This window comes from Phyllobates terribilis, unplaced genomic scaffold, assembly GCF_046119375.1.
Source record: "Phyllobates terribilis strain yellow unplaced genomic scaffold, ASM4611937v1 Scaffold_5__5_contigs__length_657084704, whole genome shotgun sequence".
Lineage (NCBI taxonomy): Eukaryota > Metazoa > Chordata > Amphibia > Anura > Dendrobatidae > Phyllobates > Phyllobates terribilis.
Genome location: NW_027362765.1, coordinates 409,472,409 through 409,498,625, shown reverse-complemented (window position 1 = coordinate 409,498,625; position 26,217 = coordinate 409,472,409). Strand labels below are relative to the sequence as shown.

The window sequence follows — 26,217 nt, the reverse complement described above, 5'->3', positions numbered from 1 at the left end:
AAAATAATTCATTTACTGGGGTAACGTTGGAGTTTCTACGTTCAGCCCTAATAAATAAGTTCTCATTGGATATAATGGATGACATACACAGAAGCAGTGGGCCAATTTAAGCTAAATGCTTGCCGAATATAGATCAGTTCTGTTGCTTTATAAGAGGGTCATTGGTAATGGGGATGACATTTTAATGGATGTTACTGCTTGGAAATGCAAAGTCACGATTTACTGAACTATAATTAAATACACAATGTGATATATCATATTGACATCTCTCCACAAGAATCTATTTATAAAATGGATACAATGATCTGTAAGAATTTTTACAATATTTTATAAATTCAATGAAGGTATAATAGATCAATGTACATGTGCATCTCACTAAATTAGAATATCATCAAAAAGTTAATTTATTTTGGTTCTTCAATACAGAAAGTGAAACTCATATATTATATAGAATCATTACAAACAGAGTGATCTATTTCAAGTGTTTATTTCTGTTAATGTTGATGATTATGGTGTAGAGCCAATGAAAACACAAAAGTCATTATCTCAGTAAATTAGAATACTTTATAACAACAGCTTGAAAAATTATTTTAAAATCCGAAATGTTGTCCTACTGAAATGTATGTTCAGTAAATGCCCTCAATACTTGGTCGGGGCTCCTTTTGCATCAATTACTGCATCAATGCGGCAATGTGGCATGGAGGGATCAGCCTGTGGCACTGCTGAGGTGTTATGGAAGCCCAGGTGGCTTTGATAGCAGCCTTCAGCTCGTCTGCATTGTTGGGTCTGGTGTCTCTCCTCTTCCTCTTGACAATACCCCATAGATTCTCTATAATAGATTCTCTATGGGGTTAAGGTCAGGCGAGTTTTCTGGCCAATCAAGCACAGTGATACTGTTGTGTGTAAACCAGGTATTGGTACTTTTGGCAGTGTGGACAGGAGCCAAGTCCTGCTGGAGAATGACATTTCCATCTCCAAAAGCTTGTCGGCAGAGGGAAGCATGAAGTGCTCTAAAATGTCCTGGTAGACGGCTGCGCTGACTTTGGTCTTGATAAAACACAGTGGACCTACACCAGCAGATGACATGGCTCCCCAAACCATCACTGATTGTGGAAACTTCACACTAGGCCTCAAGCAGCTTGGATTGTGGCGTCTCCACTCTTCCTCCAGACTCTGGGACCTTGATTTCCAAATGAAAATTGGAACTCTGGGACCTTCTGGAGTGTGTCAATGACTGCCTTCTGGACATCTGTCAAGTCAGCAGTCTTTCCCATGATTGTGGAACCTACTGAAACAGACTAAGGGACCTTTTTAAATGCTTAGGAAGCCTTTTGTAGGTGTTTTTTGTTAATTATTTCAATTTGCTGAGATAATGACTTTTGTGTTTTCATTGGCTGTGTAACATCCCTGGCGGCGTGCTTGCATAGTGCACCACCTCCCACTATGCAAGACCGCAATCTTACCTGTCAGTCCAGCCTGCAAATCGTGCTCCAGTTCATGCTGTGTGCATGTCTCTTGATTGACTGCTTAGGGCGGCGGCAAGGTTACTTCCTGATTCTTATAGCTGCTGTGGGCGCACCCCTAATGCGTCTCCAGCCTATTGCTGTGAGTCACTGGATATTTAAACCCCCTCCACCCAGTAGGAGGGGCCTGAGCATCACTGACATTCAGTGTGCTCCTTGACTCTGAAGTTGCCAGGTCCAGTTCTGCTTCTTGTTTGTTTCCGCCATTTCTGGGGGCTGCATACCCAGACCTGTTATCTGTGACTTTTGTCCGTTTCCGCCATCTCTGGGGGCTGTATACCCAGGCTCGTTCTTGTATCTCATTGTAGTAGCAGTTCCTGTCTGAACTGTATCCTAGCCTGTTACCTGTTTGTCTCTATGTCCGTACCTTCCCTTTTCCTGCAGTATCTGAACCTGCACCTAACTCCAACTCGTTGTCTCTGTACTTCTGTTTGTGAGTTTTGTGTCCACTCGCTACTTCATAGGAAGTACCTTGTGTGTATCTGGTTCTGCTTGTCCCTTTTCCCTTCCTCCGTATCTTCCTGTATTTTCCAGTCTGTTCCATGTGAACAGAGCCCTGTCCTCTCTGCCTTGTCCACCGCACCTGCGGTTTCGCTCCGCTCTGTCTTGCCCACCGCTCTGGCGGTTTCTCTCTGCTCTGACTTTCCCACCCCTCCGGCGGTTCCGCTATGCTCTGCCTTGTCCACCGCACCTGCGGTTTCTCTCTGCTCTGCCTTGTCCACCGCTCCGGCGGTTCTGCTCTGCTCTGCCTTGCCCACCGCACCTGCGGTTTTCGCTCCGCTCTGCTTGCTCACCGCACCAGCAGTTCCTCTCTGCTCAGCCTTGTCCTCCGCTCCGGCGGTTTCGCTTTACTCTGCTTGTCTACCGCATCTGCGGCTCTGTACCTGTCTCCCAGTCTGTACTGGATCCTATCCAACCTGCGCTCCAACCTGCTAGTACCTCCCGGTCAGCACTCCAGCCGTGCTTGCCAGTATCTCCCTGTCTGCATACCAGCCGTACTTGCCAGTGCCCATCTGTCTGCATACCAGCCGTGCTTGCCAGTGCCCACCTGTCTGCATACCAGCCGTACTTGCCAGTACCCACCTGTCAGCATACCAGCCGTACTTGCCAATACCCACCTGCCTGTATGCCAGTCTAACCTGCCTGTTCCTGCATTCCCCGGTGTGGGTCAACAACTGTGACCGGGGTCTGACCTGGAGTCGCACTTGGTCCCTCTGCTCGGTTCCTCCTTGGTCCACGGAGTCGACTAGCTGCCGTGCGACCTTGGTCGGATCGGGTTGATACTTAGTTACGCCCTTCCTGGCACTCCTCGGTTCATGGTAGAGTGGGATCACTAATCACGCTCACGCCAGTCAGTCTGGGCGCGAGCGTAACAGGCTGTAAGCCATAATCATCAACATTAACAGAAATAAACACTTGAAATAGATCACTCTGTAATGACTCTATATAATATATTAGTTTCACTTTTTGCATTGAAGAACTGAAATAAATTAACTTTTTGATGATATTCTAATTTAGTGAGATGCACCTGTAGTTCCATTCCTAAGATATATATGGAGTAAAATACAAAGCCTTAAAAATATTACAATGCTATAGAAATTCTATGGCTTCTAGATTGTCAAGTGTAATCTGTCTACAACAGCAAAGCAGCAGCAAAGATGCCATGATGGATTACAGGAAGTGGGGACAGGTCTTTATTTCTCCACAGGAAGTGGGGGAAGGGCTCTATCTCTCTACAGGAAGTGGGGGCAGGGCATTATCTCTCTACAGGAAGTGGGGGCGGGTCTTTATCTCTCCACAGGAAGTGGGGGCAGGTCTTTATCTCTCTACAAGAAGTGGGGGCAAGTCTTTATCTCTGTACTGGAAGTAGGGAGGGTCTTTATTTCTACAGGAAGTTGAGTTGGGTCTTTGTCTCTCTACAGGAAGTGGGGACCAGAATTTATCTCCTTACAAGAAATGAGGGCGGGTCTTTGTCTCTCTATAGGAAGAGGGGTGAGTATTTGTGTTTCTATAGGAAGAGGGGGTGAGTATTTGTGTCTCTATAGGAAGTTGGGGTGGGTCTTTGTGTCTCTTCAGGAAGTTGGTGCTGGTCTTTGTGTCTCATCAGGAAGTGGGGGTAGATCTTTGACTATCAACATGATGTGGAGGTGGGTCTTTCTCTCTATTCAGGAACTGGGGGGGTGCGGCTTTGTCCCTCTAAAGGAAGTGAGAGTTGACCTTTGTGTTTACAGAACGTGTGGATAGGTCTTTGTCTTTACAGGTAATGGGGTGGATCTTTCTCTCTTTTGAGGAACTGAGGAGGAAGGGCTTTGCCTGTCTACAGGAAGTATGGGCTGGTCTTTGTCTCTATAGGAAATAAAAGTGGGTCTTTGTCTCTCTACAGGAGGTGCTAACAGGTATTTGTCTTTTAACAGGAAGTGAGGGCAGGTTAGTGAGGGCAGGTTTCTGTATTTACAGGAAATGGGGGTGGGTTTTTGTCTCGGCATAGGAAGTAGGGGCTGGCCCCTGTGTCTCTTCAAGAAGTGGTTGTGGGTCTTTGTATCTACAGGAAATGTGGGTGGGTTTTTGTCTCTCTACAGGAAGTGAGGGCTGGTCTTTGTCTCTCTACAGAAAGTAAAAGCGGGTCTTTGTCTCTCTACAGAAGGGCGAACAGGTCTTTGTCTCTTTATACTTTATAGGAAGTGAGGGCAAATTTGTGTATCTACAGGAAATGGGGGTGGGTTTTCGTCTCTGCATAGGAAGTGGAGGCTGGTCTTTGTGTCTCTACAGGAAGTGGGGATGGGTCTTTCTCTCTTTTCAGGAACTGAGTGGCAGGGCTTTGTCTGTCTACAGGAACTGAGGGCTGACTTTGGTCTCTACTGGAAACGGGTGCGAGTCTTTGTCTCTACAGGACGTGAGGGCTGGTCTTTATCTTTCTATAGGAAAGAAAAGCAGGTCTTTGTCTCCATAGGAGGTGGAGGTGGGAACAGGTCTTTGTCTCTCTACAGGAAGTGATGGCAGGTGTTTATAGCTATAGGAAATGTGGGTAGGTTTGTGTCTCTCTACAGGAAGTAAAGGCTGGTCTTTGTCTCTCTACAGGAAGTAAAAGCGGGTCTTGGTCTCTCTACAAGAGGGGGGAACAGGTCTATTGCCTCTTTACAGGAAGTGAGGGCGGTTTTTGCATCTATAGGAAATGGAGGTGGGTTTTTGTCTCTACAGTAAGTGAGGGCTGGCCTTTGTCTCTCTGGTTCTGCTCTCCTGTCATACTGCATACAAGCATAACAAAAAGGAAGGTTTTCAGTTCTGGGCAGATAAGTTATTAGACAATGGTAAGCAAGATGATGGCTGGGAAGTAAGGAACTGAAAGCTCCAGCCTCTATAGTGCTGGCAGAATGCTGATGAAAAGTAACCACTCACTGAAAAGGAGCAGATAGCAAATTACAGAGCAGGATAACCAGGATTATTCTTTGACATTATAGACTGGTATGTGCTGCAAAAGCAGATTTAACTTGTTGTGAAGAATGAGCGCAGAACAACCTTACTTTTCTATAGGTCTGGCGAGAAAGGACAGATAGACTTTAAAGTAGAAATGAAGTAATTATCATATTATAACATCCACAAATATGTATACATTCATGAAGTGCTATACAGTTTCATCCGAGCACACTGCTCACATATCCAGCCACATACGAAAGTGCTCACCTTACTCTTTTCCTGCTGGAGTTCTATTTGAATATCGGTGAGTTTAGCCCTCAGGTCTTCATTGGCAGTCTGTAAGGAAGCTAGTGTATCAGGTCTCTCTGCCTTAACTCTGCTGCTGGTGCTCTTCTTTGACATTGTGAGGTGGAGTGACTAGAAGGGTGCAGACCGGATCAGAGAGCTTCTCTGCTTCACAGAGTCAAGTGCCTAATATTCATTTTCTACATTTTTCTTGTTATCTGTGAAAAAAAAGAAGTCACATTAGTAGTGCACATTGATTATTACTGTAGTATTTTTTTCAACCAGCTCATCTTTATTGACATTATTAAGGGGGCTGCCCTATAAGGACCAGAAGCTTAAATAGAAGCAGGGGCAGCTATGCTGTTTTCCTGCAGTGGCCACTGCTGGGGAAATGTGGTATTACAAGGCACAGAGACATGCTCAATCCTTCACAGCAGGAACTGCCTTTGGCACCTGCTGTCCTCGCTGGCTTTTATAGGGGGGCCTAGAATAGGGAACCTCCCTTATTGACCCCCCAGCAATCCAGAGAAAGAGTTTGTGTAGAGCCCAATTCTCTGGATTGCAGGAGGTCCTGTGGGTCAAGACCCAACAATTGGAAAAGTAGCCCCTACATTACAACTGTCTTATAACGCTAAATGAGACTTGCCAAAATTAATTCACATGAGCAACAACTCCATTCAGATGCATGGGAGAGACTTTATACATGGCAAACTTGTAACAGACATTTTTTCAACTAACATATGACTAAAGTTTAGCTGTCAATTGAAAAAAAAATTGACATATCATAGTGACATATCAGAAGTGTTGGACAGTGGGGTCCTGATGCTAGCCCACCATTGTTTGTTAAAACAAAGGAGCAAAAGCAATCAGACAAGCACTTTCACCTGAGACTGATGGGTAGAGATTCAATATTGAAATTGAATCTGTTTTTTTGTTGAGTTTTTGGTGTTTTCCACTGTTTCTTTGCACCTAAATCATCTTTCCTATGTATGTATGTATTGTACATATATGTATGTATGTGTCCAATGTTTTTTTTTTTACTTTGCCATTGTGGATGGTGGTTTAGGATTTTCAGACGTGTTCGCTTGATTCATCATTTGCCACTTTTCAAATAGTTGCAAAGTTTGTCGAAAAGGTACTTTAGTCCCACCCCCCTCCCCCAGAGTGATTTTTTAAATGTTTTTAACAACTTTTGCAACATTTTGCAAAACGTGACTCTTTGCTTTAAAATGTTGCAAAAAGAGTTTAAGATGAAAAAAGACCATTTTTGACTTTACACAAAACTCATACACTGCTCAAAAAAATAAAGGGAACACTCAAATAACACATCCTAGATCTGAATGAATGAAATATTCTCATTGAATACTTTGTTCTGTACAAAGTTGAATGTGCTGACAACAAAATCACACAAAAATCATCAATGGAAATCAAATTTATTAACCAATGGAGGCCTGGATTTGGAGACACCCCCAAAATTAAAGTGGAAAAACACACTACAGGCTGATCCAACTTTGATGTAATGTCCTTAAAACAAGTGAAAATGAGGCTCAGTATTGTGTGGCCTCCACGTGCCTGTATGACCTCCCTACAACGCCTGGGCATGCTCCTGATGAGGTTGCGGATGGTCTCCTGTGGGATCTCCTCCCAGACCTGGACTAAAGCATCTGCCAACTCCTGGACAGTCTGTGGTGCAACGTGACGTTGGTGGATGGACCGAGGATTGCGGGCTCTGGGTCAATCAGGGTTGCCCCCACATTCTACAGCTCCTGTACCTCCTCCTCCTCTTCAGCCTCCATCTTCAAAAAACCCACATCAGTCGCAAGCTGGAAGCACTCCAGCACTGCCTCGGCCAAGCGACAACAGGCTGTGCTGAAGCTAATATGCTTAGGTGACAAACTGCACAACGCTGAAGAGTTGTGGACAGCTCTGAAAGACCAGACAGATCTGTGGCTGACACGGCTGACCCTACAGCCAGGCATGGTCGTGTGTGACAATGGCCAGAACCTGGTGGCGGCTCTGAGGCGAGGCGAGCTCACACATGTTCCATGTCTGGCCCATGTGCTTAACCTCGTGGTTCAGCGGTTTCTCAAAACCTACTCGGATCTTCCAGATCAGATTGTCAAAGTATGCCGCCTGTGTGCCCATTTTAGAAAGTCAGCTACAGCTTCCGCCACCCTTGCCGTGCTTCAGCAGAATTTGCAGCTTCTAGCTCATTGACTGATCTGCGATGTCCCCAAGCGTTGGAACTCTACAGATGTTGGGAAGGATTTGTGAGCAGAAGAGGGCAGTTGTTGACTACCAGCATCAACAAGGCCGTCGGTATTCAGTTAAGACTCCACACATAAGACCTCAGGAGTGGACATGGATGTCAGACATACAGTACAGACCAAAGGTTTGGACACACCTTCTCCTCTAAAGATTTTTCTGTATTTTCATGACTATGAAAATTGTACATTCACACTGAAGGCATCAAAACTATGAATTAACACATGTGAAATTATATACTTAACAAAAAAGTGTGAAACAACTGAAAATATGTCTTATATTCTAGGTTATTCAAAGGTGGCTACCTTTTGCTTTGATGACTGCTTTGCACACTCTTGGCATTCTCTTGATGAGCTTCAAGAGGTAGTCACCGGAAATGGTCTTCCAACAATCTTGAAGGAGTTCCCAGAGATGCTTAGCACTTGTTGGCCCTTTTGCCTTCACTCTGCGGTCCAGCTCACCCCAAACCATTTCGATTGGGTTCAGGTCTGGTGACTGTGGAGGCCAGGTCATCTGGCGTAGCACCCCATCACTCTCCTTCTTGGTCAAAGAGCCCTTACACAGCCTGGAGGTGTGTTTGGGGTCATTGTCCTGTTGAAAAATAAATGATGGTCCAACTAAACGCAAACTGGATGGAATAGCATGCCGCTGCAAGATGCTGTGGTAGCCATGCTGGTTCAGTATGCCTTCAATTTTGAATAAATCCCCAACAGTATTACCAGCAAAGCACCCCCACACCATCACACCTCCTCCTCCATGCTTCACGGTGGGAACCAGGCATGTAGAGTCCATCCGTTCACCTTTTCTGCGTCGCACAAAGACATGGTGGTTGGAACCAAAGATCTCAAATTTGGACTCATCAGACCAAAGCACAGATTTCCACTGGTCTAATGTCCATTCCTTGTGTTCTTTAGCCCAATCAAGTCTCTTCTGCTTGTTGCCTGTCCTTAGCAGTGGCTTCCTAGCAGCTATTTTACCATGAAGGCCTGCTGCACAAAGTCTCCTCTTAACAGTTGTTGTAGAGATGTGTCTGCTGCTAGAACTCTGTGTGGCATTGACCTGGTCTCTAATCTGAGCTGCTGTTAACCTGCAATTTCTGAGGCTGGTGACTCGGATAAACTTATCCTCAGAAGCAGAGGTGACTCTTGGTCTTCCTTTCCTGGGGCGGTCCTCATGTGAGCCAGTTTTTTTGTAGCGCTTTATGGTTTTTGCAACTGCACTTGGGGACACTTTCAAAGTTTGCCCAATTTTTCGCACAGAATGACCTTCATTTCTTAAAGTAATGATGGCCACTCATTTTTCTTTACTTAGCTCCTTTATTCTTGCCATAATACAAATTCTAACAGTCTATTCAGTAGGACTATCAGCTGTGTATCCACCAGACTTCTGCACAACACAACTGATGGTCCCAACCTCATTTATAAGGCAAGAAATTCCACTTATTAAATGTGACAGGGCACACCTGTGAAGTGAAAACCATTTCCGGTGACTACCTCCTGAAGCTCATCAAGAGAATACAAAGAGTGTGCAAAGCAGTCATCAAAGCAAAAGGTGGCTACGTTGAAGAACCTAGAATATAAGACATATTTTCAGTTGTTTCACACTTTTTTGATAAGTATATAATTCCACATGTGTTAATTCATAGTTTTGATGCCTTCAGTGTGAATGTACAATTTTCATAGTCATGAAAATACAGAAAAATCTTTAAATGAGAAGGTGTGTCCAAACTTTTGGTCTGTACTGTATGTACCATCATCCAAAACTTTAAGGACTCCACCAAGATGGTGAGCGTCGATGACGCCATAATCAGCGTCACCATCCAGCTTCTCTGTCTTCTGAAACACTCTCAGCTCATAATTAAAGAGGATGCATTGCAGGCGGAGCACAATGAGATGGAGCAAGGAACCATATAGGGTGATTCCACACAGCCCGGCCTCATCTCATCCCAACGTGAATTGGGTGACAATATGGAAGAAGAGGAGGAGGAAGAACAGGAGCTAGTTTCCTGCGCTATAGACGGTACTACCTGCACAAATGTCATACTGTCTGTCCAGTGTGGATGGCCTGAGGACAGGGAGGAGGAGGAGAAGGAGGATGAGGAGGAGAGCATGGTCAGTCGTCCTCTTGGTGAGGACATGGAAGTCTTGCCTGTTAGCAGTCTGGCACACATGGCTGAGTTTGTTACGCTGCCTTTCCCGTGACCCTCGCATTGTCCAAATTTTTGTGTGACAGTCATTACTGGTTGGTTACACTTCTAGACCCACGCTACAAGGAGAATTTTCTGTCTCATATTACCGCGCAGTACAGGCCTAATAAAATGGTGCAGTACGAGAAGGCCCTTGTTGCAGAATTATTTAAAAAATTCCCATCTGAATACGCTGGCGGCAGAGGTCACAGTTTGTTGGACAACCAAGGAGTACAGGTGAGAGAGACACAAATGCAATCCAGTAGAGGCAGGGGAATACTGTCAAAGTTCTGGGACAGTTTTCTCAGACCCTCCCATCGCACAGGCCCTGAGGCACGGGGTACTCTCCCAAGGAGAGAAAAGTTTCAGAAGATGGTGAGGGAGTACCTTGCAGACCGTACCAACGTCCTCCGTGATTCCTCTTTGCCTTATAATTATTGGGTATCCAAGCTTGACACGTGGCATCAACTGGCTCTCTACGCCTTGGAGGTCCTGGCCTGCCCTGCCTCTAGCGTTTTGTCAGAGCGGATTTTTAGTGTCGCCGGTGTAATTATAACCAATAGGCACATCCACCTGTCAACTGAAAATGCTGACAGGCTGACTCTTAGAAAAATGAACAAGGGCTGGATTGGCCAGACTTCTCAACACCACCGAATGATAGCAGCGTAACATACACTCAAATACAGTGCTTTTTTTGGGAGGTCTAACTCTATTCCCATGCACCTCTGTCTTCACACCCAGACATAGGTATACGCTTCCTGATTTTTTCTATTTGCTCTTGTCCTCCTCCTTTTCCTCATCCTCCACATCCTCCTCCATATCACCACCATATCTACCATATCACCATATCTACGTCTCTTGCAAGGGACATTGGAGTTCCTTCACATTTTTTGCAGTACTTGCATTCACTGCATAGGCAAACAGTATGGGAGACCCACTTCCTAATAATGGGAACATTGTTTTCAGGAGGCCCTCCGACCTCTACGTCTCTTGCAAGGGGCATTGGAGTTCCTCCAAATTTTTGGCAGCCGTTGCATTCACTGCATAGGCAAACAGTATGGGAGACCCACTCCTTTTTAATGGGAACATGTTGCACTCGTCACTGTAGCCCAGCTCTATGTGTCTTTAAATTGTTAGTATGGTTTTTCCCAAATTTTGGCAGCCATTGGACTCACTGCATACCGTATAACTGTATAGCAGACCCTCTACTTTCTAATGGGAACATGTCGTTACTGTGGCCCTGCTCTATGTGTCTTTAAATTGTTAGTGGGGTTTTTCCCAAATTTTGGCGGCCGTTGGACTCACTGCATACCCTATAACTGGATAGCGGACCCTCTGCTATCTAATAGGAACATGTCGTTACTGTGGCCCAGCTCTGTGTCTTTAAAATTGTTAGTGGGGTTTTTCCCAAATTTTGGCAGCCCTTGCAGTCACAGCATGGGCATTATCAGTAAAGGAAACCCGCTCCTTTATAATGGGAACAATTTTTTTTTACTCAGACCCTCCTCTATGACTATTCAAAGGGATATTGGGTTGCATCCAAATTTTGGGCAGCCCTTGCAGTCACTGCATATGCAATAACAGTATAGGAGACCCAATCTTTAATAATGGGAACAACAAAGAATAGCCGAATGCTTGCCCTTTAAGAATAGTAAGGCTGTAAAAATAGTGTTTGTGACTTTCACAATCCCTCCTTCATAAATGAAACAGGATGTGTCTGATGATGTTTCCCACACCACATGGCCGGATAAGGTTGTAAAATGTTAAAATGACATTTACTGGTGAATTTATTTTTCACCGTTGAAAGCAATGCAAAAGTGCAAAAACGCATCAAAAACGCTACGTGTGAACATAGCCCAAGGTGTGGAGGAGCATTTTTGTTTATTTATTTTGCCGTATGTACAACTCATTACCGTGGAAAGGATGTTTCTTAACACATTGCCCAGGAAAATCCATTTTGGTTTCGTTTTCGTATGTTTTATTGTGAGTCCGTAAAAGTGGCGTAATGCCTCTGACACCATTGTTGACAGCAGTGACCTGGGAGTCAGAAATGCTTCCAGGGGTCTTCCTCGTGCTGTTCCCTTGTCATCTAAGCACTGTTCCCAATCGATTTGGGCAATTTTTAGGCCCTCTGCTGACTGCTGGGGGGAGCCGCCGGAAAAATGCTCGAGTTTCCCATAGACTTACAGTACAGACCAAAATTTGGACACACCTTCTCATTTAAAGATTTTTCTGTATTTTCATGACTATGAAAATTGTACATTCACACTGAAGGCATCAAAACTATGAATTAACACATGTGGAATTATATACTTAACAAAAAAGTTTGAAACAACTGAAATTGTCTTATATTCTAGGTTCTTCAAAGTAGCCACCTTTTGCTTTGATGACTGCTTTGCACACTCTTGGCATTCTCTTGATGAGCTTCAAGAGGTAGTCACCGGAAATGGTCTTCCAACAATCTTGAAGGAGTTCCCAGAGATGCTTAGCACTTGTTGGCCCTTTTGCCTTCACTCTGCGGTCCAGCTCACCCCAAACCATCTCGATTGGGTTCAGGTCTGGTGACTGTGGAGGCTAGGTCATCTGGCGTAGCACCCCATCACTCTCCCTCTTGGTCAAATAGCCCTTACACAGCCTGGAGGTGTGTTTGGGGTTATTGTCCTGTTGAAAAATAAATGATGGTCCAACTAAACGCAAACCGGATGGAATAGCATGCCGCAGCAAGATGCTGTGGTAGCCAAGCTGGTTCAGTATGCCTTCAATTTTGAATAAATCCCCAACAGTGTCACCAGCAAAGCACCCCCACACCATCACACCTCCTCCTCCATGCTTCACGGTGGGAACCAGGCATGTAGAGTCCATCCCTTCACCTTTTCTGCGTCGCACAAAGACACGGTGGTTGGAGCCAAAGATCTCAAATTTGGACTCCTCAGACCAAAGCACAGATTTCCACTGGTCTAATGTCAATTCCTTGTATTCTTTAGAACAAACAAGTCTCTTCTGCTTGTTGCCTGTCCTTAGCAGTGGTTTCCTAGCAGCTATTTTACCATGAAGGCCTGCTGCACAAAGTCTCCTCTTAACAGTTGTTGTAGAGATGTGTCTGCTGCTAGAACTCTGTGTGGCATTGACCTGGTCTCTAATCTGAGCTGCTGTTAACCTGCGATTTTTGAGGCTGGAGACTCGGATAAATTTATCCTCAGAAGCAGAGGTGACTCTTGGTCTTCCTTTCCTGGGGCGGTCCTCATGTGAGCCAGTTTCTTTGTAGCGCTTGATGGTTTTTGCAACTGCACTTGGGGACACTTTCAAAGTTTGCCCAATTTTTCGGACTGACTGACCTTCATTTCTTAAAGTAATGATGGCCACTCGTTTTTCTTTACTTAGCTGCTTTTTTCTTGCCATAATACAAATTCTAACAGTCTATTCAGTAGGACTATCAGCTGTGAATCCACCAGACTTCTGCACAACACAATGATGGTCCCAACCCCATTTATAAGGCAGGAAATCCCACTTATTAAACCTGACAGGGCACACCTGTGAAGTGAAAACCATTTCCGGTGACTACCTCTTGAAGCTCATCAAGAGAATGCCAAGAGTGTGCAAAGCAGTCATCAAAGCAAAAGGTGGCTACTTTGAAGAACCTAGAATATAAGACATATTTTCAGTTGTTTCACACTTTTTTGTTAAGTATATAATTCCACATGTGTTAATTCATAGTTTTGATGCCTTCAGTGTGAATGTACAATTTTCATAGTCATGAAAATATAGAAAAATCTTTAAATGAGAAGGTGTGTCCAAACTTTTGATCTGTACTGTACATTGGGCTCGAGCATTCCATTTTGCTCGACCAGAGCAACGAGCACCCGAGCATTTTAGTGCACTATTCACAAACTTTCTCTAGAGTCCATCTTCAGACTCAGCCCCTTCATTGCACTGATCGTGGGTGGCTCAGTGTCCAGACTTCCACCAATCAAGACTCTTCAGTCACTGTAACATGTCAAAATCTTTTTTTTTTAAATAACAGTTTCACTTATGTCTTAATTTCGGTATCGCAATAATTACTTTTCACAAAAATGTATTGTTTTCTAGACTTGCATTGCCAAAGTCTTGGCATTTACGAAAGTTTTCGAAACCATTGCCGCCCGACGGATCTGATTGACTTACAAATGGGTCCATTAGATTTAGTTTTTGGCAGAAATAAAAGGGCTGCAAATAGCACAATTATTAGAATCAAACCTGATTGAATCTGTGACAGATCACCTCCACTACAATTATGGACGTCGCCTTATATGACTTATTATAATGAGACTGCAATTCACTGCACATTAGAAATTTCCTCAGTCATGAGTAATCAATGAAATTAGACCCAATTAATACAACTCTGCATGCAGAGAAATATAAAGACCAATAAGTTTAATAAATTGGGTTACTACAATGTAAAGGTTTTCTCCATTCAGAGTTAATATTGGACCATTGTTCACATACACTATAGGGAATCAGAGTCCCCAGAGTGCTACGGCATACAGAGATATATTTTCATAGAATGTTACGTGGTTTATGATCTGGTTCCTAGTCGATAATTCCATCATATGTATTCAGTAATATGTGAATAGTAAATTCTGATTGACGGTATAACACAATTGTCAAAATACCCATTGAAGCTTAGATTCTTTTACACTCCAATAACAAAAAAGACCATTTATAGAGGCAGACCAAATCATAAAGAAGAACTAAATCCACAGACATGGACTAATACCATATTGAGGCCAGGTCCTAACCAAGTTATTAGAATGCCACATATCCAATTACAAATATAGTAAACCTGATGAAGGCTGAAATAATGAGATAAAACGTGTTGTACATGAAACCAAAATAAAGGATAGCTGTCACGATGCTGGTGTCTGACAACCCGGGACCAGGGCCTCCTACCCTGTCCCTAACACTAGGGGCTCCCTATCTATTCCTGTTCCCCAATTTACTTCAGATGGCGAAGATGCTGGGGCCACGTACCTTGCTGTTCTCCTGAATCAGCCCTTACCTGTCCCCTCCCCCACCTAGGGAAGTGGGTAGGAATAGTGTATGTATATACACAAACCACATAAACAAAGAAGGACGTACAGGGACAAATGAAAATACCAAACACAAAATATGCACTAACAAATGATGATGAGGAAGGTAAACAAAACTAGAAGAGGGTGGGACTATGCATACAACCAAAACTCCAAGCAACAGTCACAGAAAAACTCTCCTTAAATGCCTCTACCGAACACCAACACCTCCACTCCACTCCTCACCAGGCTGTACAAGACATCACACTGGCAATCCAGATTGCCAGAGCAGAGACTATATAGGAGAGGGGAGAGGCTGATACTGCACAGCTGACAACTTCCAGAGAGAAGCTACAGAGACTCAAAGCTGAGCAGATTAACTCTTGCACTGCTGAAAGAAACCAGCACCATTTAATACGAGGGAGAAGTACTTCTATTCAATGCAGGAGTATGTGAACTCAGACACTACGGTTTTCTGACTCCTGTCAGTTGCGGTAAACCCGTGACAATAGCATTATATATGCCCCTTCTTTATCTTTTTGAGGATCATGTAGTTGCAATTACACAGTGGTGTTAAAGAATAACAATTGCTTTAACTTTTTTTTACATAAATCAATAATGCACATGAAAATAAGAAATTTTGTAATATATCTTATCAGAGAAATCCGCTTCTTTCTCCTCCTGAACTGATTCATTCTCAATTTATGAGTAAAATGTGTCTGCAGTGAATATAGACTTTCACATTACTGAGATAGGAGATGACAGTTGGTGCTCATGAAGTTCTATGGAGAACTTGCAGCAGAATTTCTGTGTCTGCCTCTAGCTCCTCCTCTTCCTCTCACCATAGAATTTTAAAAGCACCATCATCTGGTATCTTAGTAATGAGAAAATGTATCTTCACTGAATACAGATTTTAATGATTTTACCCTTGCATTGATAGTGAAAGATGAATCTATGACGAGAAAGAAGCAAATCTCTCTGATAAGATATATTATTACTATTTATTATTATAGTGCCATTTATTCCATGGCGCTTTACATGTGAAAAAAGGGGTATACATAATAAAAAACAAGTACAATAATCATGAACAATACAAGTCAGCGACTGGTCCAGGAGGAGCGAGGACCCTGCCCACGAGGGCTCACAGTCTACAAGGGATGGGTGAGGATACAGTAGGTGAGGGCAGAGCTGGTCGTGCAGCGGTATGGTGGAGCAATGGTTACTGCAGGTTGTAGGCTTGTCAGAAGAGGTGGGTCTTCAGGTTCCTTTTAAAGGTTTCCACGGTGGGCGAGAGTCTGATATGTTGGGGTAGAGAGGTCCAGAGTAGGAAGGATATTACAAAGTTGTTTAATTTCATGTGCACTATTTATGACATAAAAATTATAATGGCGGTTACTCTTTAAGCCCTGACATATATCAAAGCCAAGTCCTAGCCAATTTCCAAAGAAGATCCAGGTCCAAGCCCAATGACAGATTGTAGTAAAGTCTAAGCTCAATGCCATATGAAAGCCAATTCCTTGCCAAATTAGAAAGACGATCCAGGACTAAACACAATCACACAATGGGAACAAATACATAAAAAAAATTCAAAGGGAGACTTACAGTCCTGCTCATCGTTATTGGCACCTGTTATGGATCCGGGTGGTGGAACCTCTGTGCTGCGGTGCAAGGAGGGACCAGAGGGGCGTAACTAGGTATCAACTCGGACCGACCAAGGTCGTACGGTGGCTCAATCGACTCCGTGACCAGGGAAGGACCGAGCAGAGGGACCAGGTGCTACTCTGGGACTGATCTTGTATGACAGCAGGTGACTCCCACGGGTCAGAAGGCAGGGACTGACCGGTACAGCAGATGAGCACGGCAGGCAGGCTGACAGGTGATCCGGGCAGACGGACTGACAGACACGGCAGGTAACAAGCAGGAGCCTCCAGGTAGGCTGGCTGGTAGGCACGGCAGGTAACAGGCAGGTGCTTCCAGGTAAGCGGGCTGGCAGGCACGGCAGGTAACAGGCAGGAGCTTCCAGGTAAGCAGGCGGGCAGGGCCCATAGACAGACTGGCGGACTCGACTGTAGACAGACTGTCAGGCTGGAGAGTAGACAAGCTGGTGGACAGGGCTGGTAGTCAGGCTGGCGGACTGGACTTGTAGTCAGGCTAACGGACTGGACTTGTAGTCAGGCTGGCGGGCTGGACTGGTAGTCAGGCTGGCGGGCTGGACTGGTAGTCAGGCTAGCAGCGGGACCTGAGGGCTGAAGCAGAGTTTTACACACAAAGCTACAACCTTGCACGGGCACCTCCATTTTGGAGGAGGTGCCTTATGAGAGGTCCTACGGCCATTGGCCGGGGACTCCTTAGGACGGCGCGCGCGGCCCCTTTAAGAGGGAGGGAGCGTGCGCGCCCTAAGCACAGTGCCCGGGAAGCTGCGCGCGCCAGCAGCAGCAGAAGCAGGAGCGCCGGAGGATGCCGGGCGGGGAGCGTGGTGGTAAGAGGGACGGCATCTCTGCCTGTCAGGGGGAAGAGACGCCGATACTACAGTACCCCCTCCTTTACGCCCCCTCTTTTTTAGGCCTGAAAGAAATTTTTTAAGGAGAAGTGGGGCGTGGATGTTCTCCCTGGGTTCCCAAGTTTTCTCCTCTGGGCCAAACCCCTTCCAATCCACCAGAAAAAAGTTTTTTCCTCTTACCCTCTTGGTGGCCAGAATGTTCTCTACCTCATACATGTCCTCAGCGGAGACCGGAGCTGGGGGGGTACCTGGATTGTCGGAAAAAGAATTAAGCACAACTGGTTTGAGGAGTGATACGTGGAAGGAGTTGGGAATCCATAAGGTGGCCGGGAGTTTTAACTTGTAGGCTGCTGGGTTGATTTGCTTGAGGACTTCAAATGGATCGATGAACCGTGGACCCAACTTATAGGAGGGTATTTTGAGACAAACATGTTTGGAGGAGAGCCAAACCTTGTCTCCTGGACGGAATTGAGGTGGATCCAGACGTCTCTTATCCGCATGTCTCTTCATCCGCTCGGAGGATTGAAGAAGTGCGGATCTAGTGTCCTCCCAAATAGTGGAAAATTCGCTGACCAGAGACTCCGCGGCAGGGTTGTCCACTGAAGCAGAAACGGGAAATGGAATCCGGGGATGTTGCCCATAGACCACAAAGAACGGGGACATGAAATAAGATTCTCTCTCATGGTTGTTATAGGAGAACTCGGCCCATGGTAGGAGCTCCACCCAATCGGTATGGTGAGCGTTGACGAAGTGCCGGAGGAAGCTGGTAAGGATCTGTTTGATACGTTCCACTTGGCCATTAGACTGCGGATGGTAAGCAGAGGAGAAATCCAGGGTGACATCCAGCAGCTTACACGTAGCTCTCCAGAAACGTGAAGTGAACTGGACCCCCCGATCAGACACAATATGGAGGGGTAGGCCGTGGAGACGAAAGATGTGATGGATGAAGTCCTTAGCCAGCACAGATGCTGACGGGAGACCAGGCAGAGGGATGAAGTGGGCCATTTTAGAAAAGCGGTCGGCAACCACCCAAATGACCGTACAACCGGCAGAAACAGGAAGATCAGTAATAAAGTCCATAGCAATGTGTTGCCACGGGGCAGCAGGTACAGGAAGAGGCAGGAAACGGCCGGCTGGAAGATGTCTGGGAACCTTGCTGCGGGCACAGAACGAACAGGCCGTGATGAAGTCTACCACATCCTGGTGCAGGGTAGGCCACCAGTAATGCCGGGTGATGAGCAGGAAGGTCTTCTTCTGGCCAGCATGGCCAGCTAGTTTGGATGAATGACCCCAGTGAAGAACCTTCTTACGATCCGGAACCGCTACAAACGTCTTACCGGGTGGGAGACGAGATAGGTCCAAGGGGGCCACATTCATCACTTTGGAGGGATCGATGATATGCATAGGCTCCTCCTCTTGATCGGAAGACAGGAAGGATCGGGACAAGGCGTCAGCTTTAAAGTTCTTGTGCGCCGGGCGGTAATGTAGGGTAAAGTTGAAGCGGACGAAGAACAAAGACCACCAGGCCTGACGCGGATTGAGTCTTTGGGTATTCTGTAGATATGCCAGGTTTTTGTGGTCAGTATAGATGACCACTGGGTGCAGAGTCCCCTCGAGCAGGTAACGGCACTCCTCCAGCGCCAATTTGATGGCTAGCAGTTCTCGGTCTCCTATGGAGTAGTTGCGCTCAGACGAGGAGAAGAGCTTGGAGAAGAAGCCGCAGGTTACCATTCTCCCGGATGAAGATTTCTGGGTGAGCACCGCTCCGGCTCCGGAAGAGGAAGCATCAACCTCCAGAAAGAACTGTTTGTTGCTATCCAGACGGTGCAGCACAGGGGCAGAAGAGAAGGCTTGTTTTAAGGAGAGGAAGGCCTCCTCCGCTTCGGACGGCCATTCCTTGGATTTGCTCACTTTCGGGTGAGCACAGAGATGGGAGCAGTCCGGGAAGAGAAATGTGGGATGAAGAGACGGTAATAGTTGGCGAAGCCCAGGAATCGCTGAATCGCCTTCAACCCCTCCAGACGGGGCCACTTTAAGACGGCAGAGACCTTCTCAGGGTCCATCCGTAGACCTGTCTTAGAGATAATATAGCCCAGGAATGGAAGAGAGGTCTGCTCGAAGAGGCATTTCTCAAATTTTGCATATAGGTGATTCTGCCTGAGCCTAAGCAGGACCTGACGAACATCCCTCCGGTGTTGGAAGATCCGGAGAGAAGACCAAGATGTCGTCCAGGTACACCACTACGTAAGAATATAAGAGGTCACGGAAGATGTCGTTAACTAATTCTTGGAAGACGGCGGGAGCATTACAGAGACCGAAGGGCATCACATGGTATTCATAGTGACCGTCCCGGGTATTGAATGCCGTCTTCCACTCGTCTCCTTGGCGGATCCGGACCAAGTTATATGCCCCACGAAGATCGAGCTTGGTGAAGATCTTTGCGCCTTTAAGGCGGTCGAGCAGCTCAGAGATGAGCGGCAGGGGGTATTTGCTTTTGATGGTAATTTGGTTGAGTCCTCTATAATCGATACAGGTGGTGAGTGAACCGTCTTTCTTTTTTACGAAGAAGAATCTGGCTCCAGCCGGGGAGGAAGATTTCTGGATGAATCCCCTAGCCAGATTTTCTTCGATGCACTCCGACAAGGCCCGGGTTTCGGCCAACGACAATGGGTATATACGCCCACGGGGTGGAGTGGCACCGGGTACCAGGTCGATAGGGCAATCATATGGCCTATGAGGTGGCAATGTCTCTGCCTCCTTCTTGTCGAAGACAGCAGCTTAGGACCAGTAAGGTGCCAGTAGACCAGGTAAATTAGCCGGAGTAGATGGAGGTCGAGTCAGGCGAACCGCAACCAGGCAGGTCTCATGGCAATCCTGCCCCCAATGGGGCACCTCACTGGATTGCCAATTCAGAACGGGTTCATGTCTCTGTAGCCAAGGCAGACCTAGCAAAAGGGGGTGAGAGAGTCCGGAAAGCACATGGAAGGAGATCCTCTCTGAGTGCAGTATTCCCACCTGCAGGGTTACAGGTTCTGTGACGAGCAAGACGGTCACCGGAAGGAGTCTTCCATCCACGGAAGCGACTGCCAATGGTTCAGTCAGAGGTTTGGTAGGAATCTAATACTTCTCTACAAGGGACTGGGAAATGAGATTCCCAGTGGCTCCGGAGTCCAGATGTGTGGTTTCAAAGAAGGGGTTCTCTCCACAGGAGATAGAGACGGACAAAGTCAAGAGCGGAGAGGATTTACTCTTGCCTAGGACGACCTCTCCGAGCGGTCCTAGACACTGGAGTTTCCCGGCTTCACCGGACAGGAGCGGATCAGGTGCTCCTTATTACCACAGTAGAAACAGCTCCCCTCGGCTCGGCGTGTTTCTTGGCAAGACTTGACCATCTTGGTCTGGTCGATCTGCATGGGTTTGGGCGAGCGTGCCCGAGGAGTTGCTGTTTGGGAAGCCGGTTTCTGGAAAACAGGAGCAAGACGGGGAAATCTTCTCTCCCGGGTAGTCTCCTTAGCACTTTCTAGGAAACGGATGTCAATCCGGGTAGCTAGTGACACCAGGTAATCCAGGGTGGTAGGAATGTCCCGGCCGGCTAACTCGTCCTTAATCCGACCGGAAAGACCCTCCCAGAAGGTGGACACTAGGGCCTCGTTGTCCCAGGCAAGCTCAGAAGTGAGGGTACGAAACCGTATGGCATACTGGCCCACGGTGAGACTCCCTTGGCAGAGACGGAGCAATGAGGAGGCAGTAGAAATCCTTCGTCCGGGTTCATCGAAGACCCTCCGGAAGGCAGTGAGGAAAGCCGGAAGATCGGACACCAGGGAATCCCCTCTTTCCCATAGAGGGTTTAGCCATGCCAATGCTTCCCCGGTGAGGTGAAACATGATGAACGCCACCTTGGCCTGGTCGGAGGGAAACTGATGTGGCAGAAGTTCAAAGTGCAGCGTGCACTGGTTCAGAAAGCCCCGACATAGGACGGGGTCACCTCCAAAACGAGGAGGCGCAGAAAGCCGGGGTCCTAGGCTGGATGCCGTGGGAATTGGTAGGCAGCGGCGCTGCCGGAGCGGGTGTCGCTCAACTTGAGGCGAACACAGGTGGAACAGACAGCGTGTCCAGGCGAGAGTTGACAGACCGCAGGTAGGTCAGGATGGTTTCCTATTGGGATCTCTGACGAGAAACCTCCTGGTACAGGTCAGCAAGCAAAGGGGCCTGGGGGCCACCGGGTTCCATGGCCCGTGCAAACTGTTATGGATCTGGGTGGTGGAACCTCTGTGCTGCGGTGCAAGAAGGGACCAGAGGGGCGTAACTAGGTATCAACACGGACCGACCAAGGTTGTACAGCAGCTCAATCGACTCCGTGACAAGGAAAGGACCGAGCAGAGGGACCAGGTGCTACTCTGGGACCAACCTTGTATGAGAGCAGGTGACTCCCACGGGTCAGAAGGCAGGGACTGACCGGTACAGCAGATGAGCATGGCAGGCAGGCTGACGGGTGATCCGGGCAGACGGACTGGCAGACACAGCAGGAGCCTCCAGGTAGGCTGGCCGGTAGGCACGGCAGGTAACAGGCAGGAGCTTCCAGGTAAGCCGGCGGGCAGGGCCCATAGACAGACTGGGGGACTCGACTGTAGACAGACTGTCGGGCTGGAGAGTTGACAAGCTGGCGGGCAGGGCTGGTAGTCAGGCTGACGGACTGGACTTGTAGTCAGGCTGACGGACTGGACTTGTAGTCAGGCTGGCGGGCTGGACTGGTAGTCAGGCTGGTGGCGGGCTGGACTGGTAGTCAGGCTAGCAGTGGGACCTGAGGGCTGAAGCAGAGTTTAACACACAAAGCTACAACCTTGCACGGGCACCTCCATTTTGGAGGAGGTGCCTTATATATGAGAGGTCCTCCTGCCATTGACAGGTCCTCCGGCAGCAGCAGAAGCAGGAGCGCCGGAGGAGTCCAAGCGGGGAGTGCGGCGGTAAGAGGGACTCGCCCCCTGGGCCGTGGGGTACTCGGCAGCCGGGCCTTATGGCTGCTTTTGGGGGAGATCACAGTCCGTGACCCAGGGCGGTCAGTGCAAAAAGGGGATATTTTATAGGGGATTGGTCGTGACGCCACCTGTGGTTTCTGGTGAGGATCACCAGCGCTGCGACAGTCCTCTGAGGCAGGTGTTAGGGCAGCTTGAGTTGGAACGGCTCCCCACAGGTGGAGCAGGCCTCAGGGCAGTGTAGATAAATGGAGGTGCGCTGGGCGTTGTAGTGCAGGGAGGGAAATGGCACCGGCGAAATAAAGGAGCGGAGGCAGCTCAGTGCAGTCATCCATTTACTCAAAGTTCTTAGACAGTCCACAGGTGCACTGTACTGGTGCAAGCCTCCCGCGTCGTGCTGCGTTCACCGGGCATGGGTTCAGTCCTTCCTCAGGCAGTTCGGGTGTACCTGACAGAACCCCACTTTCTTATGTGCCTCTCTAGACCGACTTCACGCTGGGTCTTACTCCCTCCTGCCCTGCGCTTCCCACTGTGAATCCTGTTCGGGTGCTGCGAGGTCTCCCCTGTCCGTCGGAGTTGCACAGACCTGCTTGACCTTACTTGGACTGAAGTGGGGGTTTGGCTCCTGGCTATAGAAGTCAGAAGCCTCCGGTTTTTCCAGCCGAGGCTTGAAGCTGCACGACTGGGCCAGGGGCCGGTTCCCTTCCTGAGGCCTAGATCCTCCTGACACTTGGCAGGTTCGGGGTGTACGGGTGCAGCCTGCACTCGCCGTACTCCCCTAGGATCCCTTCTGTAGAACAGAGCCTACTCCCTTCTCCCCTCCTGGGCCTCAGTCCTGGGCCCTTGTAGTGGAGCAGAGCTCCTACAGAGACTCTGCTCCCAGACTGTTCCTCTGAACTGTCCCTACTCCAACCACCAACTACTTTAAGATGTCTACCTTTTATATATCTACTGTAGGAGTGCTCCCCTAAACTACTTCCTCCACCCACATCCACTACTGGTTCCCCCTAACTTTGGGTTCCCCCCACCCCAGCCAGGGTCAGAGCTCAGCAGAAAACTAAATTGTGTCTTGCCCCTCCTGCTGGCCTGGGGTAGTGTAGTGTTGGATGTAGGTGTTGGGGTTCCGTGCAGCACTCCCTCCTTACCTGAGAGAAGGGAGACACCACACCTCTGGTTGAGGTGCAGTACCTCTGTGGCGACCAAACCCTCAGGGGTGCCACACCAATACTACAGCACCCATGAAGTTTAAGTACATAATGTGGAATATCTCCTGAAAAATATTAATCAACAGTTTTTTTGTATAGAGCACTCGTGATAAATACAAAAGAGCAAATGATAAACAATAATTTAAAACAATGGGAGGAAAAATAGAAAAACCGAAAGTTTGCTGTGACACTGGTAATGGCACCCTTTACATTAATTTAGTATGGAAACAGATTTTGACTCGCCTGTGGTAAATCACAAAATAGATTCACCTGTCATTAATCATCGGTGCCCATGTGACATGAATTAGCCAATGAATGATGACTTCAGTGTTTTAAAAAGCCACATGGTAGGCCATGTTTCTTTGTCACAATGGTGAAGACAAAGGAGCTGTCTGAGGACATCAGAACTGCTATTATTAGCAAAAACAAGACTTCCAAAGGGTATAAGACCATCTACAAAGACGTTAGTATTCCAGTTTCAAGAATGTGCAATGCTACTAAAGGGAACCCGTCATGTCCTTTGTAGTATCTAAACCCGACCCCATTGCATTGTTAGTGATGCAATGTGCATCACTAACACGCTTTTTTCATTAAAATCGGCGCTAATATCATGTGTAAAAAGCACTTTATATGTTTATATCATACCTGCTCGTTTAGTTATGGTGTGATTCATCATATTCAGTCAGAGTTGGCGCCGCCCATGCCATTTAAATTCTGCTCCCGGCTTGCACTGACGTCACTATGAAGCGCTTGCGAAGAATCTCATGGCCAGCCGCTCTTGTTGCTTCTGAAAAACGTTATTTTAAAAATACTGTAGAACTAGTCTCAAAGGGGTTGTCCTGGCTTGGGGCTCAAGTCTGCAGTCACTCTATGTGCCCGCAGACTTGTGAATCCTCACAGCGCGCACAGTATGCTCTGTCAGGATTTTCTGATGCCGGCACCAAGAGTGTGCTGTCATTTGGCCATAAGTATGCAAACTGCATACTTCCGGCAGCAATCTGACTAGACGTGACCGACCTCTAGTCAGCACGTGACCGCATGTATGCAAATTCGCTTCTAGAGCCAGCACTGGAAAATCCTAACAGCGCACACTGTGAGGATTCACAAATCTGCAGTCACATAGAGTTTTTGTACTATGTAAACATGGAGACACATAAGTCTGAATCGGAGCTGTATGAATTCAGTAGAAGATTTTTAATTAATACTCCTTACAGAGGTTGCTTAAAGGGGCTGTCCACTACTTTTATACAGATAACTTACCCAAAATATAACTCATTAGTTGCAGAGTGGAATAGCACAGCTCCATCAATTGAATAGTGATGGCAGCGGGGCGCTGTAGGACCTCTCCCGTCCATTTAATAGGTGCAGTACTTAACCATGGATGCGGATACTATACATTTGACGGAGCCGTGCAGCTTCGCAAGTGATTACATCTGGCCGCCGCCGGCATCGGGAGCAGCTAAGCAGTGTGGGTGCCAGGTATTGCATCCCAACCGATTACATTTTTTATATTATTTGTAATAGTCTACACACCCTTTAGGTAGGTATCTCTGATATTAACACAAAAAAACTCAATGTTTTGCTGCATTTTGACTTCTCCCCTTGAAGCAAAGTTTGATGAAACATGCAACTACTTTTTTCTCATAAATATGGATGGGTGGACTCGTAGATGTTCAGGTTTGTCGGGTTCGACCAAACTTTAGGCCAAAGTTTCAGAACTGTACCTGAAGTTGAACCTGAACCCAAACCCCATAGAAATCAGTGGGGATATGCTCTCTCACCGAAATCCCGAACTGTTAAAGGGACTTCCAGGACACTAACTGTCCGGTACGAACCGCCAAACTTTACAGTTCGGATTCGCTCATTTCTACTAATAAATTCCATATAAACCCGTGAAAAAAAAACATCCCTGTATAAAAGGCTCTAGATTTACTTTATAGGCTCCCATGAGTGAGGTATAAAAATGCACAGAGCGATCTTCCAAAAAATCTACTTAGCCGTCATCTGTTAAATGTAATCTTGCTTCTGAAAACAAGTTATATTAGATTATGTAACGTGCCATGCTTACCCGCTACATTACATTACAGCGCACATTGTATGACCAGTCACACTAATACATAATATATGATATCGGGCAGCAGTGACGCAGCCATTTTTATTTTTACAAATCAAATATTATTTAGAACAACCCCTCCCCCACCTTCCAAATCTGCGGAAAACCATCTACGGGATTAACAAACTGCAGCCGCTGGGCCAGAAATGAGCTGTGACCTGGATTCTGGCATCAACTGGAAACACTTTGTGAGTAAAGACCTGATGTATTTCTGGAAACATAAATAAAGTCAATGTAAATTTTTACTAAATTTTTATTCTACAATAACTGCACACCCCATACAGCTCGTGATATTACAGTATAAAATCCTTACTATCAAATTAATCAATAAACAGGGAAAATTCCAGGTTTTGGGTCCTTGCCCATGGCAAAGCTGTGTGCATGGACCCGGTACGGCAGGACGAGTCCTTACCATATGAAGGCTATGATACTTTTTTTTTACAGAATATACAGCACACGTATGAAATCAGTGGAACATAGAGGTACGGTATGTGCTCCTAGAAGACTACAAGGGTCTGCAATAAAGCCAGAGAGGCTATGTGGACATATGTACAGTACTTATACTTGCTTTCTTTTGAAACTGGTTATATAAATGTTGTATCAAATTCAACTTAAAGTGGTGGTCCGAAACTAATATTGATTTTCATCCTAAATGTCGCTCAATTTTTTTTTTAATGTAATAGTTTTTCTAATACAGCTTAATTAAAAA

General features: G+C 46.7%; 1 protein-coding gene across 8 annotated transcripts in view; it reads right to left on the bottom strand.

The window, feature by feature from the left end:
- Positions 1 to 26,217, bottom strand: part of JAKMIP3 (Janus kinase and microtubule interacting protein 3) — a 165,583-nt gene that overhangs the window by 99,319 nt on the left and 40,047 nt on the right. For all 8 annotated transcript variants that reach the window (XM_073685101.1, XM_073685104.1, XM_073685102.1 and 5 more), the window contains exon 2: positions 5,205 to 5,440. In XM_073685101.1, the coding sequence (XP_073541202.1) occupies positions 5,205 to 5,339 (135 nt within the window). In that variant the 5' untranslated portion in view covers positions 5,340 to 5,440. The remainder of the gene's footprint in view (positions 1 to 5,204; positions 5,441 to 26,217) is intronic.